We start from the raw sequence: 19,173 nt of genomic DNA on the forward strand, positions 1-19,173 counted from the left end.
TGACATAGGTGGGGCCCACCTGGTCAAACTATATGGGTCACACATGGGCAAATGCAAGTCAGACCCTGAAAACATGTCTATGTGGGCCCCAGGTGGGGCAAAGTGGGGTAATCAATATTTTTTTTTAGCACTGATGACATAGGTGGGGCCCACCTGGTCAAACTATATAGGTGGCACATGGGCAAATGCAAGTCAGACCCTGAAAACATGTCTATGTGGGCCCCAGGTGGGGCAAAGTGAGGTAATCAATATATATTTTTAGCACTGATGACATAGGTGGGGCCCACCTGGTCAAACTATATGGGTCACACATGGGCAAATGCAAGTCAGACCCTGAAAACATGTCTATGTGGGCCCCAGGTGGGGCAAAGTGGGGTAATCAATATTTTTTTTTAGCACTGATGACATAGGTGGGGCCCACCTGGTCAAACTATATAGGTGGCACATGGGCAAATGCAAGTCAGACCCTGAAAACATGTCTATGTGGGCCCCAGGTGGGGCAAAGTGAGGTAATCAATATATATTTTTAGCACTGATGACATAGGTGGGGCCCACCTGGTCAAACTATATGGGTCACACATGGGCAAATGCAAGTCAGACCCTGAAAACATGTCTATGTGGGCCCCAGGTGGGTTATGTTAAGTTAATATGGGCATATATTTTATGTGGGCTCAAGATTGTTTATTATATATGGGACCCACTTAGGTTTCTCACATTAAAGCCATTTGGGCAAAACCAAGTGGAAACATATAGTAGGTCCTGGCTGGGTCAAACATGGGAAACACTTCACTTGGTCCAAAATGGGAAACACATGTAGGACCCACTTGGGTTTTTCACATGGGTTAGATATGTGCTAACATAGTCTTTTAAAGAAAAGCTGTTTTTGTGTGCCCCAGGTGGGGCAAAGTGAGGTAATCAATATATGTTTTTAGCACTGATGACATAGGTGGGGCCCACCAGGTCAAACTATATGGGTCACACATGGGCAAATGCAAGTCAGACCCTGAAAACATGTCTATGTGGGCCCCAGGTGGGGCAAAGTGGGGTAATCAATATTTTTTTTTAGCACTGATGACATAGGTGGGGCCCACCTGGTCAAACTATATAGGTGGCACATGGGCAAATGCAAGTCAGACCCTGAAAACATGTCTATGTGGGCCCCAGGTGGGGCAAAGTGAGGTAATCAATATATATTTTTAGCACTGATGACATAGGTGGGGCCCACCTGGTCAAACTATATGGGTCACACATGGGCAAATGCAAGTCAGACCCTGAAAACATGTCTATGTGGGCCCCAGGTGGGTTATGTTAAGTTAATATGGGCATATATTTTATGTGGGCTCAAGATTGTTTATTATATATGGGACCCACTTAGGTTTCTCACATTAAAGCCATTTGGGCAAAACCAAGTGGAAACATATAGTAGGTCCTGGCTGGGTCAAACATGGGAAACACTTCACTTGGTCCAAAATGGGAAACACATGTAGGACCCACTTGGGTTTTTCACATGGGTTAGATATGTGCTAACATAGTCTTTTAAAGAAAAGCTGTTTTTGTGTGCCCCAGGTGGGGCAAAGTGAGGTAATCAATATATGTTTTTAGCACTGATAACACAGGTGGGGCCCACCTGGTCAAACTATATGGGTCACACATGGGCAAATGCAAGTCAGACCCTGAAAACATGTCTATGTGGGCCCCAGGTGGGGCAAATGTGAGGTAGTCAAATATATATTTTAGCACTGATGACACACGTGGGGCCCACCTGGTCAAACTATATGTGTCACACATGGGCAAATGCAAGTCAGACCCTGAAAACATGTCTATGTGGGCCCCAAATGGGTTATGTTAAATTAATATGGGCATATATTTTACATGGGCTCAAGATTGTTTAGTATATATGGGACCCACTTGGGTTTCTCACATGAAAGCCATATGGGTGGGTATCCAATGTAGGTCCTAGTTGGGTCAGTGATGGTAAATGTGTACATGGGTTTAAAATGGTAGCACATGCTGTGCATTTTGAATGTGAGGATTCTTCTTCTGTGAAGAGCCTGAGAAAGTGTTATTTGAATAAAGGAGGATTTATTCCAAACAAGCCCATCACAGATTGCACACAATCCAGGGAGTTGTGAAAGTCAAATTTTAAAAAGAATCTCAAAAGGAAGTAAGAACATAACTCTCTTTTATAACCTGCAGACGGCACCCATGAGTACCATTCTCTAACAAATCACCCTAACTTTAAAATATTTGGCACAACCTCAGTCTATCACTTCTGATATCCTTAGGCACAGTCAAATATTCTTTACTTTTCATTTTTGACCCTCTCAGTTTTTAGCCTCAGTATTTGAACTTTCAGTGCTCTGCATGGTCAGGCTCAGATAAGATAAAATAAGAACTTAATTGATTCCTCTTGGGGATATTCACTTGTCACAGCAGCAATAAAATGTGATGAAAACGGACATAAGAATAGAAAAAAAAACATTATAGCATGCAATATCAAGAAAAGCAAAAAAATACACATTAAAACCTAAGATATAAGTGAATTATACAGAGAAAAATACAGATTTGCCATTTTGTGCAAATTCAGGATTTCCAGTTGTTCAATTAGGACTGTTCACATTAGCAAACATGCAGTTGACGATTTCCAGTAAATCAGACACACTATACTGCATTAGAGAAAAGACCATTAGCTACATATGTGGAAGCATAATTCACTTGAAAAACTAAAAAGACTGTAGAAGTTGAAAGTTTTGGTTGATCAGATCCAATATGTAAAAGCTCCTCAGTATAAAGCTTACTCTTCAACCTCACCCTGGACACAGTCTGTTTGACCTGCTCCCCTCAGGCAGGAGGCTCCGGTCCATTCACACCAGAACCTCTCGCCATAAGAACAGTTTCTTCCCCTCTGCTGTTGGACACATGAACAATAACCGTATGACTGTTCCCACCACTAACACATGACCCTACTGCATCACTGCATCATTCCATGTTTGGCATTGATCACCACCTGCACTCATGTATATATCTATCTACTTAGCACTTTTAATTCTTATTTTTATTTTTAAGCGTTTATGACAGTATGTTTGCACCAAGCACCGCAGCAATTTCCTAATGTTGTAAACCTGCTCAACATTTGGCAATAAAACCCTTTCTGATTCTGATTCTTTTAAGTGAGGTGTTGCTATTGTTATCATTATGATATATTCTGTCAATTATGCTTTTATTATTATGTTGTTTTATTTTTATGTTATTTGACAATAATTACATATGATTTTTTAAAACATATTAACCATTCCTATACTTAAAAACTAAAATTTATCTTTTTAACTTGTGCATGGTTTGCCTTTTAAAATGTTTGTATCAGGCATAAAACGACTTTTTAAATAAAGTTGTTTTTTAAAGTGAGCGGTTCCTATTGCAACCAGTCTTCGCGGTCTTTTTTGTTTAAAGGAGGGAGGAGCAGATTGCGCCGCCTATGAAAAAAAAAACTTTTTAAATAAAGTTGTTTTTTAAAGTGAGCGGCAACCAGTCTTCGCAGTCTTTTTTGTTGAAATGAGGGAGGAGCAGATTGCGCCGCCTATGGACTAGTGTGGTCTGTCCTCAGTTGTGAGCAGATTTTTGACTTGCTGGTTCCTGGAGTACGTGGAGGACATCATTTAAAGGAATTTAAAACTAACACCAAGGTAAATACTGAAGGTTTGATAAGTTATCATCAATGGTTATTTTAGTTGCTTTCTATACTTGTCCTAAACGGTATAAGGGAGAGAGGCATATAACATCCTTAGCTAGCAGGTGGAACTGGGTTAATTTGCTGTTATTGTCTTTGGCGAATATAATTAAAAGTTACTCACAAAACTCCTACTGCCTATATTCTACTCAGTAAAGTACATTTTATCTTATCTTATTCTGTTTCCATCGCACCAATATCTCTATACAGTTTGTGAATTTACGTAATATAATGTACACCGCGTTTTTTCTCCCTCTGTGCATCTGCAACCAGCTATTTTTAATTAATTCAAAAAGTAATGATTTTTTTATTTTTTAGTACTGTGCTTTAGTGGATTCCCGCTCAGGTAATGCGGCCATTATGCACTACTCAGTAAACAAAATGGCAGTTAGTCGTACAGTACCACGTGACATACATGTGCAATGTGGCAAGCTCACTTTATAGGGGTGTAAAATATGAGATGTTTGTTTAAATTACTGCAGTAGATGCTTGCAGCTTAAATGGTAATGTTATCAGATATGCATTTATGGTGTGCAAAAAGAACGGGGGATGGGGGACAAACACAGCTTTTTCAGCCTAAACACTGCCTGGATCACTGTCAGGCTACGTCCACACGTACATGGGTAATTTTGAAAACGGACATTTTCTGTTTTCGTTAAAAAAATTAAAAAAAAAAAATCCCGTCCACTCGCAAAAGCCAAAACGCTGCTAGGAACATGCCAAAGCAGCAGGTGGCGATATATTCCTAACGTGTAGAAATGTCGGCCAATCAGAAGTCATGAAGCCTGGGTGGGAAAGAGTAAACAAAGATGGTGCATAGAAGCAGAACTGAGTCCTATGTGTGGAGGGACAGTAACTGTGTATATGTAAGCATTGAAACACTGCATAGAGTAAAATTAACAGTAATGGTATTTTTTCTAAGTCATTGTAGAAATTCATTTCACCGAAGCAATAACCTGGCACATGGTGTGATGTCAAAAAAGGCACAGACCTTTGATGCTGCGTTTCCTCTGTTTCCCTCATCCACACCTAAACGCAAAAACGGTTTTTGAAAATCTCCACCCTGGCATGAGTTTCAAAAAAGTCTCCGCTTTCAGTAACCGTATGCCGTTTACGTGTGGACGAAAGGTGAAAACGCACAGAAAAATCTGCGTTTTCAAAAATACCCGTGTACGTGTGGACGTAGCCTTAAATACTGTGCTGTTCCATCTAGTTATTGGTCCAAGGCAGTTATTAATTTAATAAGTAAGTGCAGATCAGATGGTGATGTAGGAAAATGCAGAACATGTTACTATAGCTGAATGCTGTGTAAAACACTAGTATTAAATCTAACTCCCATTGATGGCTTAATTAACTATTTAATAAAATTAAGTCTTTCACTAAATATCCCCCTATGCATAGTTAAGTAGTCTATGTAGCAGTCTACTGCAGGATGTCCAAAGTGCAGCCTGCAGGTCATATGTGCCCCCCTAAGTGATTTTGTGTCATTCAACTGTAAATGAAACATGTTAAAATTTTATACTGCTTGTACAGCACACAGTTGCTGAAGATAGACAATTAATAATATTTTTATGTTCAGATTTGTTCTGGGATATGTCACCATTTATATATATCTTCCCGTGACTTTAAAGTTTGTCAGCTAGTTAGGTACATTTTTGCACTGCCAGTGTTTGCTGTTGGAGTTGATCAGTTTACCATATAAACACTTGCAGTGCATTTCAAACTTATAATTACACTGTTCATTTTGTGCATTAGTAAGTAAATCTCCTATATTGAATTATCCTGGAAAAAATGGAAACGTTTGCAACTTTTTCTTTCTCATGTACTTTCTTTTATTTCCTTATGACATTTAGATTCTTTGGGATCTCAAACACCATCTTTGACATGTAAGTCATTTTCATATTATTTGTATTACTTATTAGCCATATTCAATAGCTTGCACGGATTATTTTGAAAAGTGATGGTTAATGGTACATCTGTGAAAGGAGTGCATTACTATTTTTTTTCTTCTGGTAATCGGTATAAATGTTTATTTAGCTGCAGGAGTCAATGACCAATTTCATAATTAGACATCTACTGAAATTTCAATGTTTTGTGCTAACATAATGCCAACAGTGCTCTCTTCACATGTCCCACAACTCTGACAGTTTTGCTCCTCCCCTCACAATTGGAGTTCTCTCTGAGCTGCTGCTGTCAGGTGCATCAAAACATTTTACATTCCCTTGTTATTCGAATCTCTATCTGAGTTTAGGACTCCAAACATTCACACCTGCTGTCAGTAACCAGAGCTCACAGGACTGTAAGTAGTGCTGCTCATTAAGGTGAGTTGAATTGAAATCTATACTTTATAGGAAGGTTTTTGCTGATAAAAGTGGTAATAAACATGGTAACCAATAAAAATGCAGTGCCGCTTTAAAAAAAAAAAACAGAAATTACTCCTGTAATTTCTAACAGTTTTTTTAACAGCAGGTGTGAGCATCCATAGTCGTTAAGCTTTGGTAAAGATTTAAAAATAACATAACATTAAACATTAAATAAGTTTGATGGTGTTGACAGCAGCAGCTCAGTGTTAATCAGCGGATGGTGAGGGGAGCAGGAAAGCGTTTTTCGTCGTAGTTGTTGGAGTTGTTTAAGATGCTGATATTCATAGGAACAAAAATTAACTGAGTTGTTTTCCATTCTATAGAAATTGTGTATCTACTTTTTAATAAGTCTTTATGCTGATGTTCTTAATTATCATGTATTACAGATTTTATTTTTAAGCAACAACATTTTAGCATGCAATCAGAGCATGCCTTACAGTACAGTTTTGTAAGCTGTGCACACAAACAGACTGTTAATTTACAAAATTGATCATTCAACAAATGTAAATCACTGCAGATTTTTTGTTTTAGGTGCACTGTATGGGCTCAAAATGTGGTCATAAATATTTTGTACTTGTAAATCAGGATTTGTATGTGTAAAAAGTATTTGTGTGTGGCCAAAAAAACCCTGCACGTTACAAGTACGAATTTTGACCCTATTTTTCTTCCTTTCATCTGATTGGTCAATGTCATGTCAATCACAAATGTAACAATCCAATCAGAGAACAGATGGGTTTGGCTGTCGGAGGGGAGCTTTTTTGAACTGCAGGTCCTTGAAGGGTGATACAGTTTGAAGCTGGAGGATCTCTATATAAATATCCGATAGCAGCTAGGTCCCCTAACTCTCAGCAGCTGTTGAAAGGATAAAGTTGTGGTATATCACTGGTTAGAAATACCATTATTACTTTAGGATTAGTTTAACACAAAGTCAGGGCTGACCCGGGACCATTGCTGTGAGTCACAGTGCGCAGCATAAAAGTGCTTTCACATCAGACGCAGGATGTGCTGCTAATGCTAACTGCTAACTAAAAGCAAAGGATCCAGAATTTGTAGCGCTGGCTGCTGGGCTCTGTGGGTTTTTGCAGCAGCTCTACCTGTACTAGATGCATCTGCTCCTTGTCGTTTCTATCTCTGACTTTATGTCCTCTACAAGAGTTTCTGGGTTTTTTTGCTAGTTCTTCAAATGTTCAATAAAAACATGTATGCTAATTCATAACGGAGAAAGCTTTGTAATGAAAGCTGTCATTTCCAAAACATTGCCCCCCCGCAGCGCTGTTGAAAAGGCTGTGGAAGTCCCTGTATTAAGCACGTAGACCTGTGACACAAAAATCACCAAAGTCGGATGACCACAGACTGTTTTCCTTCGTGGTGATGAAGGAAAACGCTGGGTTGGCATGTAAAAGGGCATTTATTCCCTTCAAAGACCTGCAGTTCAAAAAAGCGCCCCTCCGACAGCCAAACCCATCTGTTCTCTGATTGGATTGTTACATTTGTGACATGACATTGACCAATCAGATGAAAGGAAGAAAAATAGGGTCAAAATTCATACTTGTAACTTGCAGGGTTCTTTTTTTTTGCACACAAATCTTTTTTACGCACACACAAATTCTTTTTACACATACAGATCTTTTTTTATGCACACACACACACAAATCTTTTCTTACACACACACACACACAAATCTTTTTTACACATACAAATCCTGATTTACAAGTACAAAATATTTATGACCACATTTTGAGCCCACAGCACTATAACAGCTAGAAGGAACTCCTCAAAATTAAAGGCAGAATAGGGAAATACATGGAAATAACCATTTTCCTTCAAGCACATCAGCAAAGTTAAATTGGTATACTTGATAACTGTTGTTATAAGTATCACATGAATATGAATCCCCACAATTATAGATTTTAATTGGGAAGCAACATGCAGATGTACAGAAGGACTATAAACAGCAATTTCTATCACATACAACTCTTTGAGAAAATACCAGCAGTGAGAATTTATCACTTGCTGATTTATACATTTTACAGTGTAGATTGATGGAAAATCTCCACTCTGGCTGAAGTGTTTTTTACAAACAATGTTTCCAAATACAGTGGCTTGCAAAAGTATTCGGCCCCCTTGAACTTTTCCACATTTTGTCACATTACAGCCACAAACATGAATCGATTTTATTGGAATCCCACGTGAAAGAAGAATAGTGGGGATGGTGTGTTCAGAGTAATGTGCAGTGTTAGTTTTCCACCACACATAGCGTTTTGCATTTTGGCCAAAAAGTTCCATTTTTGGTCTCATCTGTCCAGAGTGTCTTCTTCCACATGTTTGCTGTGTCCCCCACATGGCTTGTGGCAAACTGCAAACGGGAGTTCTTATGGTTTTCTGTTAACAATGGCTTTCTTCTTGCCACTCTTCCATAAAGGCCAACTTTGTGCAGTGCACGACTAATAGTTGTCCTATGGACAGATTCCCCCACCTGAGCTGTAGATCTCTGCAGCTCGTCCAGAGTCACCATGGGCCTCTTGGCTGCATTTCTCTCTTTCTCTGCAGCGCCCTCCTTGTTCGGCCTGTGAGTTTAGGTGGACGGCCTTGTCTTGGTAGGTTTACAGTTGTGCCATACTCCTTCCATTTCTGAATGATCACTTGAACAGTGCTTCGTGGGATGTTCAAGGCTTGGGAAATCTTTTTGTAGCCCAAACCTGCTCTAAATTTCTCAATAACTTCATCCCTGACCTGTCTGCTGTGTTCTTTGGACTTCATGGTGTTGTTGCTCCCAATATTCTCTTAGACAACCTCTGAGGCTGTGACAGAGCAGCTGTATTTGTACTGACATTAGATTACACACAGGTGCACTCTATTTAGTCATTAGCACTCATCAGGCAATGTCCATGGGCAACTGACTGCACTCAGACCAAAGGGGGCTGAATAATTACGCACACCCCACTTTGCAGTTATCTATTTGTAAAAAATGTTTGGAATCATGTATGACTTTCATTCCACTTTCACGTGTACACCACTTTGTGTTGGTCTTTCACATGGAATTCCAATAAAAATGATTCCTGCTTGTAGAGCAGGGCGATATGGCCAAAAATATTTATCACGATATATATTTGAAAATTTGCGATAACGATATAACCGACGATATAATTGATGCGAGACAAAATACAACTCCACAACATTACTAGTGCAAAAAGACAACCTTCCATTTATTTTCACTTAAACAAGAAGCTGGTTTTTATGTACATTAAAGCTTTATAGAAATGTAACAGTGCAAATGCAAATTCCTTGCTGAAAGTTTAACCAAAAGGCATTTCCAGTAGAAATGGGCTGACATATCCTGAGCATAACCATAATATAATATATAATATATAATATATATAATATCCACTGAAGTTAAAAAGAGGTGCTTTGCAACATTAAACTGCAGTGTGCAGTACGCATTTTTCGGACCATAAGGTGCACAGGATTATAAGGCACATTAAGCGAAACAAAGCAGTCAGATAAATCAAACTTTATTAAACTCATTCTTCTTGCTTCCTCCACTTCTGTAACATTGATTCATTAATGTTGAATTCTCTGCAGCTGCTCTATTCCCATGTTGTTGCAGTATATTAATAACTAACCTCGTATTGTGGATGGATTATCTCAGTTGTTCTCCTGACTGAAGTTTGGTCCGTTTACAGCATCCTGCCATGCGATTGCATTTGTCTCTAACCATGAAGAACCTTCACATTAACTTTTATAAGTGGAAAAGTGTTAGTGTTCGTCCTCCAGCTTCACTGTTTATGTTATGCTAACATAGCTGTGTCGCTAGCGATCACGTAGCACATCATTATATACCAGCTAGCCCAACTTCAGTAACCCTACAAACGTCACTGCTGTTTAGTTTCCTGTCTTCATTTATGTTGGAAGTGATAGCAGAGCTGTACGTTTGATTTTTTTTCAGAAATCTCTCAGTCAGAACATGCTATATCATGCTTAGGTAACTAGCGAAACTAGCGAGCTAACTTCCGCTAGCTTCCTGCTAACTTCTAACTCCGTTAAATGTAATAACTTTTGTTTTCATGGATGCCTGGAAGTTAAACTTTATAGTTACACCTGGTAAAGCAGCAATGCTGATCGTTTTATTAAAGATGAAAGAATTTAGACAGTTTTTAACTCTAAGTGATGCTGCAGTGTTGTTTGACATGAAGAATACGGAGCTTAGGGCCCAGATTACTCCCAGATTTAAGAGCATCTTAGTCCGACAAATACGACAATAACGATGGCCGCTTGCATGTTCAGCAAAAAAATGTGCTTTGTTGTGTATCTGACGGACAAACACCAAACCAGTTCCACATCACTGAAGTTGCACCATTTTTACAAACCAATTCTGGTTCATCTGTTTCACTCAACGACCGGCCATGTGCGTATGAAAACAAAGGCACTGCGCATGCGCGTTTTACTCCCATTCTATCGCGATATTTCATTTTCCTATCGTTGCCTAACATTATACCGGTATTATCGTGAATGGTATAATATGGCCCAGCCCTACCTGCTTGTGTCTGCAATGTGACAAAATGTGGAAAAGTTCAAGGGGGGTGAATACTTTTGCAAGCTACTGTATTCCTCTTCAGAATATCTTCTGCAATTTTATGGATTGCCGTATGTGTGAAAATGGCTCACACTTCTATTCTGCACACAATCTTCTGTGTATTTTAGTGAAATGGATTACCTTCTTGCCAAATCACGGACGAGGAGAAGGAGAATTAAAGTTAGAGTTCAGCAGCATTTACAGAGCCTTGCTTTAGATGCTGTGGAACTTGCAGAGAAGGCCGTGGACCAGGCTTTGCAATACACTGAAGATGTGGCGAACAAACATTCGATTGTGGATGAAGCAGTGGAAAATATTGAAGATATAGAAAATAAAGATGAGACTATCAACAAGGCAGAGGACAATGTAGAGGAATATTCAAGTAACAGCTTGGATGAAGATTTACCTCTGGATTTTAATAGTAATGACTTTTACATGGATAGTGAAGCGGATGAAGAACAAAACTGTGACTTTCCTGATGTGGAGTCAAACTCTGATGCTAAGAGGAAACTTGCTGAATGGGCAGCAAACCGAAATGTGTCTCATTCTGTGTTGTCAGAGCTCTTAACCATACTTTTGGAGCTTGGTCTCGATTTGCCAAAGGATCCCAGAACTTTGCTCAGTACATTAAAAGACTGTGAAGTGAAACAAATTGGCAGGGGAAGTTACTACCATTTTGGTCTTGAAAGTGCAGTATTGTCAGAACTGAAAATGATAAATCAACATGAACTGAAAACTGATACATTAACCATTCGTGTGAATGTTGATGGTTTGCCTCTCTTTAAGAGCTCTAATATGCAACTGTGGCCTATTTTAGGTAAGATAGTTGAACTGCCACAAGCAAATGTTTTCATGATGGGTATATATGCTGGTCCCTGCAAACCTGAGTCGGTGAACGACTACATGCATGATTTTATAGAAGATGTAAAAAAGGTCACAAAAACTGGTATTGTTTTCAATGGAAAACACTTCAATGTACCCCTTCCAGATGCTTTTATCTGTGACACCCCAGCTAGAGCTTATTTAAAATGCATCAAAGGTCATGGTGGCTACAGTTCTTGTGAGCGCTGTACACAGTATGGTGTTTATGTTGATGGGAAAGTTATTTTTCCAGATATGGATTCAAGTCTCAGATCAGATTCTCAGTTTGAAGAAATGTTAGATGAAGATCACCACAACTCCAAATCACCTCTTCAAGAGCTAGGCATTGGCATGGTTTCAGCCTTTCCCTTAGACTATATGCATTTAATTTGCTTGGGTATTGTACGTAAATTACTTGCCCTGTGGATTAAGGGACCATTGCAGTGTCGGGTTCCTACTTCTACTCTGTCTGCCATTTCAGATCACTTAAAACAGTGTAGGCAAAGTCTGCCACGCACGTTTTCCAGAAAGCCACGGTCCCTAATGGAGTACAGACAATGGAAAGCTACAGAATTAAGACAATTTTTGTTGTATACTGGACCAGTTGTGCTTTTCCAGAAACTGTGCAATCCACAGTACAAGAACTTCCTGGTTTTGTCATCTGCTATGAGGATACTTTTGTCTCCTTTGTGTAAAGAGTACTGCTATTATGCAAAAAAATTATTGAGATGCTTTGTTGCCAACTTTGCTAAGATTTATGGGACTAAATTCTTAGTTAACAATACACACAGTCTTTTGCACCTAGCAGATGATGCTACAAAGTATGGCCCTCTGGATTTGGTTTCATGTTTTCCATTTGAGAATTATTTGGGACAGTTAAAAAAGATGGTGAGAAGACCACAGGATCCTGTACAGCAAATTGTCAGACGAGTTTGTGAAAAGCAATTGTATCCTCACAGGTCTTGCAAAATGCCAGAGGGTGTACTCACACAGCCACATACATCTGGACCTATGATGACTGAATTTTTTGTCCATCATTCTTTTCAGTACAAGATGTACAGACATGGAAATCAAATAATCTCCACCTCCAGTGGAACAAATTGTTTTGATCTTGAAGGCAAAGTTGCAGTTGTGCGGAACATTGTGCTGTTCATCGGAGAAATACATGTTTTGTTTGAACTGTTTGAGACTGGAACAGCGTTTTTTAACTACCCTATTGATTCAACATCTCTGGGTGTACATTTGTTGTCAAAACTGTCAGGTCATCTTGCTAGTGCTCCTGTAACTAAATTTACAAAACCAATTATTTTGTTACCTTTTCGTAATGCATTTGTAGCTTTGCCTCAGCTACACAGCATGTAACTTAATGGCGTTTACAGGATGTCTTCATTCAGTGTGGTCGAGTTTGTGGATGAAGTTGACTCTGATGGCTGCAAGAAGGTAGACATCATTCCATCAGAGTGGTTCCATGACGCAGAGAGAAAATTATGCTGGTGGCCTCCTGCCTCATTGGTGAATGTGACAAAGGCTGTAAAGGAAGGAACACCACCAACCAGCAACTGGATACTCTGCAATGTCCGTGTCATGGGAAATGCAGGTAAGTTTGACTTTATTTGTACACTACATCTGTATTTCCTTTTCTTTAAAAGTTTATACATGAACTTTTTTTTTTTTTTACTTGGAGGCTTTTGAAATTGTAAGGCCCTGTATTACTGTATTATTGTATGTTTCTGTTCTGTGTCCTGTGTACTGTTTGTTTCTATATGTGTCTTTCTGGCTGCTGTTACAACCAAATTTCCCCTTGTGGGACAATTAAAGGATTATTCTATTCTATTCTACTGGAAACCATTTTTTCATTGTCATTGTTTTTGCAGATTTATTTCTTCTTTACATTGTATCTTACATGTTGTATTCTGTACAATTTATGTTATAGCAACTTATGCAAATGCCAGGGCAAAGTTGCATCAAGCAGAGTATTCATCAGACTTGACGGACAATGAGAATGGCATAAGAAAAAGAAAGTAAGTGGTACTAGCATACAAACAAGATGAAGTTTATTTCCTGCAGTGTCATAAATGTTCTGTGCTTAACCTTTCTAGGCCAAGTGTTAAACTGATCAATCAACTGAGCAGCCACACTGAATCAAGTGAGCCTTCTGATTCAGATGAAGAACTTCCACCCACGCCTCCAGAACAACTCCTTCAGCGACCCTCTGGAAAAAACAATAGTGTAGTCGCCAGCCCCGCTGCCCGGAGTGCCGCCAGCCCCGCTGCCCAGAGTGCCGCCAGCCCCGCTGCCCGGAGTGCCGCCAGCCCCACTGCCCGGAGTGCCGCCAGCCCCACTGCCCGGAGTGCCGCCAGCCCCACTTGTGAAGCCATGTTCTCGAAAGTACTTGCCATTTTAGAGGAAGTGAAGGAGACTCAACTGGTTCATAGCAAGATGTTAAATGCCTTGCTGAAGCAGAAAAACGGTTCAGTTACGGAGGTCCCTGAAGGGGTTGTTTTACCTCTTAAAACCCAAGACGATGTTGAGGCTCTTAATGGAAAACTGGAGGACTCCAGTCTCATGTCTGCTGTAGTAAGTTTTTTTTTTCCTCCCCATTCTGCTTGCCACTGTTCTTTATACAGTAGCCAGAAAAATTCTTTGATATATTTTCTGAAAGACATTCTCCTTCATGATTTTTTTTGGTATACAGCATAATTGGTTTCATTTAACACAGCAAGTCTTACTGGTCCTGAGGCAGCAAAGCAGGCCAGAGACCATCACATCTGCTACCATGTCTTTCTGTTGCTATGATTTTTTTTTTTTTTCTGAGATGTTACTTTTATACCACATTAGGGCTGCCACGATTAGTCGACTAGTCACGATTACGTCGACTATCAAAATCGTCGACGACTGATTTAATAGTCGACACGTCGTTTGAAGCTTTGTAAGATCACAAAAGACGCAGGAATAAGTAGTAGGATTTAAGAGTGTAATAACGGACTGAAACAGATGATGGCAGCACTGCATGTACAAGGATGTCAGCTGCCGTTAAACCCCGAAGAAGAAGTAGCTCTGTCCCAGAATTCATAGCGCAGCCCAGCTCAGTTTACAACAATGGCGGCAGCTACTTAGTTTTAATGTTACTCTTATTATTCTTTCTGGGTCACAAAATAAACGTTTAGCATATTTTCAGGCGAGAATGTAGCTGTATAAACCTCAAATATCTGCTCAGTTTATCAAGACACCACATATTTTCAAAAGCGCTCCGACGTTTTCGGAGACGTCTGTTACCCACTAGCTCGATAGCTAGGCTCACTAGAGCCGTGAGAACACCGGACTCCCGGCAAATCGTTTTCAAACCTACCGCCGTCTTTCGCTACTCAGGTTAAACATGATATATGAGTCACTTAGATAACTTAAAACTGTTATTGTTTGGCTTTTTTTGTATTTTATTTGTTCCTGAGTAAATCGGTTTGGCTGAGATTAAATTTATAGTTTTTACACAGCTGAATAAACATCAAGCAGACAGCTGATTATCAGAAGTGTGAGATGCTGGAGAATTTACTCCGGTGTCCTGTTATATTTTAGATAGCAAGGAGTTTATTAAACTTCACCGAAACAATCTGCAAATTTCATTCAAATTTAATAAACTATCATCTTGTCTTTCTTTATTTTTAGTTAGCACAGACCTTAAACACTTAAAGCTGTAAGCTAATGATAGTTATATAAGAGCAGATGCTGCTGGTGCAATAAGCTGTACGTTTTATGTCCAATGGATGATGATCTGATTAGTCGACTAATCGCAAAAATAATCGGTGACTAGTCGACTATCAAAATAATCGTTTGTGGCAGCCCTATACCATATGTTTACCTTCCAGAAAGTTACATTTTTTTTATTCTAATGAAGCATTTGATTCTGATTTTGATAACGGATAGATTTCTTATATTTGTTCTGCTATGATAGTTTATGCAAATTCTGGCCAGTTCCTATTTATTTTAACCTTTTAGCCCCCAACCCGTCGCCGATGACAGGTTTTTCCAACCTGTCTCTTCCAACCAGAGCTCTACCAGGGGCCCAACACAGCTGGACTTATTTAGAAGAAAAGAGATGCCCAAAAACAAACCACAGGGCCAAAGGTCACAAAATTGTTTTTGTTCTGTTTTACAATTAATAATTCAAATTGCCTATTCGAAATCTTTTATTCATGTACATTATGAGTCCCTTTTTCAGTTAAAACAACAGTAAAATTTCAAGTTTGTTTTTTGCCCTTTTCTGTTATTAATCCCCGATTACACTCTTATAGTATACAGTAGAGAAAAAAACCTAGCAGATGTGGAAACTAGAAGTAATCCTGAAAAAATGGAAAAAAGCACACACACTCACAGCTGATTTTATGACACTTTTACAGCTAAAACAACAAAATATTCACAGGTGTCCTGCTTAACATTATGGATAAATGATAAAGGGGTAAGGAATAGGGGTGGGTTTTGATTATAGATTTATCAAATAAAACCTATTTTAGTTTGGAGAAAGTAAATGAGAGCAGGCACACGCATTCTGCACAAAGATGTAAACACAAAGCGCGGACCCGCCGACAGATCAGAATCAGTGAGATGTGGCCTTTCTCAGCCGACGGCACTTTGTGTTTTTTGTGCTAGATTCTGAAGCTGCAGGTTTTATCTTTTTTCAAACAATATTGACTGAACCAGCAGCAAAAGAAGATCCAAACTACACTGAAAATTTCGCTTCACGTAAACATCGTCATGAATTCCCTCTTACTTTTGCTGTTTTGGTTTTCCACCATGGTGGTTTTCCATGACGGTACTGGAATATTTCTAACATTTTGAGTTATTTTCCAGTATTAGAAAATCAGCACTGCTCAGTGTTAGCCATTGTTAATCTTCAAAACTGACTAGGTTACTTTTAAACATATAACACTGTCAAAAGTGTTAATTTAACACTCAACAGTGTTGTATTTAACACTCTGAGGTGTGGACCCATATAGACACTCTCCAGTGTTAATTTAAAACTGGAGATTTTGCTGTGTAGTATTTTTTTATCTCCACACAATTAACATTAAGTAATATGTAAAGCGTCCATTTATCCTCCATTCCTGGTCCATTATCTTAAGCTTAGGCTGCTCCCCCTGTGACCCAATCCGGTACTAAGTAGAGAGGCCCAGACTTCGCTCTCTCCAGTCTCTTGGCCCTGCTCCTCCAGCGGAATCCCAAGGCATTTCCAGGCCAGCAGAGAAACATAGTCCCTTTTGCATGTCCTGGGTGTTCCTCTGGGTCTCTTCCTGGTTGGATGTGCCCAAAACGCCTCCCCCAGGGAGGCATCCTACCCATCCTACCCAGATGCCAGTATCTAATCCAGGGGTGTTAAACTCAAAATTCAAAACTGGAACAAAGTCGCGGGCTAACGTTAATATTTATTGAAATATATTTATTCCTCCAGATATAGGAATGAATCTTTTCTTATGGACTCAAACACATTTTTCTGAAAAACTGAATATGGAACAAGCAAAGCTTAATACTAAACAATATATATATATATATATTAGCTGTATAATACCAGTAGGCCAGCTCTAATAGTAATTTGGTATGGCTTCGCGGGCCAAATATAAGTAGGCTGGGGGCCAAATTTGGCCCGCAGGCCAGAGTTTGACACCTATGATCTAATCTGTCCTTTTTGTATGTTCCCCTCAGGTTGCCATGGTAGCAGATATAGGGGGAACAAGTGTAGATGATGCTACAAGGAGAATGATGAAATTCCTCATATCACCCGAGCTTGCCGTGGAGTACAACTTGCTTGGCCGACATGGGAAGAAAAAGTTCCGAGATTTGCGCCTCTTTAATGTTGTGTATGGTAAGTTAATTTCACTTGAGACACTTTTTTTAATAAAGTGTTTGAAAGTGTAAGTGAGATTGGTTATTGTGCCATCTTATATATTTGAGGCAAGAAAGTGAAATAAACATTGTTCTTTGTAAATCATTACCAAAGGAAGTAAGCTATGGTTACCTTTACTTTGGCTTACCCATTTTTCTTCTTCATTTGCAGAGGCACTGAAGAAGAATTCTTTGACTGCAAAAGTCAACCTGCAAGAAGCAGAGAAAGCTCTCTCCAAATGGTTCACTGGAGCTAGAGACAGAGGAGGACTGAGGGCTGCTAGGGGACAAAATAGACTAACGGCTCTGTAAAAAAACATAACAGACACCTCTGCTGATTCAAGACAAGGTTCTGAGTTTCCCTTCTTATTTTTTCCCATGTTGCTACAGTTTCAACTCTAAGCAATTTGAATGTAGTTTGATATTTCTAGTTTTTTAAGTTCACACTCCTTGGAATACAGTTACTTAAACCCACAGTTGTGTGACAAAATAAATGTGAACAAAATGTGTTTTGTGTCCCCTCTTGATGTTTCTATTTGCAGTCAGCTTTAATATATTTAGTGTCTTTGTGTCACAGAAGCCGTATTGGCCGTCTGTTAATTTGATTTTGTGGCTGTTTTTCTACATGGGACCCGCCCAGTGCCAGAAATTAGCCAATTCAAACAAGAAGTAAGATGCAACTACAGAACCCACTGATAATACCATTCCAACTTTTTAGCTCATGTTTTCCTCATCTTGTACACACTAAGAACTTGAAAAATGGGGCCCAGGTGGGTTTCTGAGTACTTTGCCCAGTTGGGGTCCATTTAGTTCCCAGATTTTACCAATATAACACCAAGATGGGCATTTAACATGGGGCCATTATGGAACCCGCGGACAATCCCACTTAAAACCCACTTTTTAGCCTATGTGGTGCCCACATGGTACCCACAAAAAAACTTGAAAGATGGGGCCTGGGTGGGTTTCAGTGTATGTTGCCCAGTTGGGTGCCATTTAGTTCCTAGATTTTACCAATGTAAAACCAAGATGGGCTTATAAAATGGGGCCATTATGGAACCCGCGGACAATCCCACTTAAAACCCACTTTTTAGCCTATGTGGTGCCCACGTGGTACCCACAAAAAACTTGAAAGATGGGGCCTGGGTGGGTTTCTGTGTATGTTGCCCAGTTGGGGCCCATTTAGTTCCTAGATTTTACCAATGTAAAACCAAGATGGGCTTATAAAATGGGGCCATTATGGAACCCGCGGACAATCCCACTTAAAACCCACTTTTTAGCCTATGTGGTGCCCACGTGGTACCCACAAAAAACTTGAAAGATGGGGCCTGGGTGGGTTTCTGTGTATGTTGCCCATTTGGGGCCCATTTAGTTCCTAGATTTTACCAATATAAAACCAAGATGGGCTTATAAAATGGGGCCATTATGGAACCCGCGGACAATCCCACTTAAAACCCACTTTTTAGCCTATGTGGTGCCCACGTGGTACCCACAAAAAACTTGAAAGATGGGGCCTGGGTGGGTTTCTGTGTATGTTGCCCATTTGGGGCCCATTTAGTTCCTAGATTTTACCAATATAAAACCAAGATGGGCTTATAAAATGGGGCCATTATGGAACCCGCGGACAATCCCACTTAAAACCCACTTTTTAGCCTATGTGGTGCCCACGTGGTACCCACAAAAAACTTGAAAGATGGGGCCTGGGTGGGTTTCTGTGTATGTTGCCCAGTTGGGGCCCATTTAGTTCCTAGATTTTACCAATATAACACCTATATGGG

General features: G+C 39.6%; 1 protein-coding gene across 4 annotated transcripts; it reads left to right on the forward strand.

The window, feature by feature from the left end:
- Nucleotides 1-1,248: 1,248 nt before the first annotated feature.
- Nucleotides 1,249-19,150, forward strand: LOC147326797 (uncharacterized). 4 transcript variants are annotated; one of them, XM_086302157.1, is made up of 7 exons: nucleotides 1,249-3,683; nucleotides 5,581-5,613; nucleotides 12,904-13,121; nucleotides 13,458-13,545; nucleotides 13,624-14,101; nucleotides 17,219-17,378; nucleotides 17,571-19,150. In XM_086302157.1, coding segments are annotated over exons 2-7 (1,086 nt in total). In that variant the 5' UTR covers nucleotides 1,249-3,683; nucleotides 5,581-5,611; the 3' UTR covers nucleotides 17,711-19,150. The 4 variants fall into 4 exon arrangements, with proteins under 4 accessions (XP_086158283.1, XP_086158280.1, XP_086158279.1 ...); XM_086302156.1 differs by lacking the exon at nucleotides 1,249-3,683 and having other exon boundaries at nucleotides 3,776-5,613; XM_086302154.1 differs by lacking the exons at nucleotides 13,458-13,545; nucleotides 13,624-14,101; nucleotides 17,219-17,378; nucleotides 17,571-19,150 and having other exon boundaries at nucleotides 10,792-13,014.
- The last annotated feature ends 23 nt before the right edge of the window (nucleotides 19,151-19,173 follow it).

This window comes from Aulonocara sp. 'chitande type north' Nkhata Bay, linkage group LG7, assembly GCF_057382095.1.
Source record: "Aulonocara sp. 'chitande type north' Nkhata Bay isolate Kocher_YH1m ecotype deep benthic linkage group LG7, A_spYH_male_GT1.1, whole genome shotgun sequence".
Lineage (NCBI taxonomy): Eukaryota > Metazoa > Chordata > Actinopteri > Cichliformes > Cichlidae > Aulonocara > Aulonocara sp. 'chitande type north' Nkhata Bay.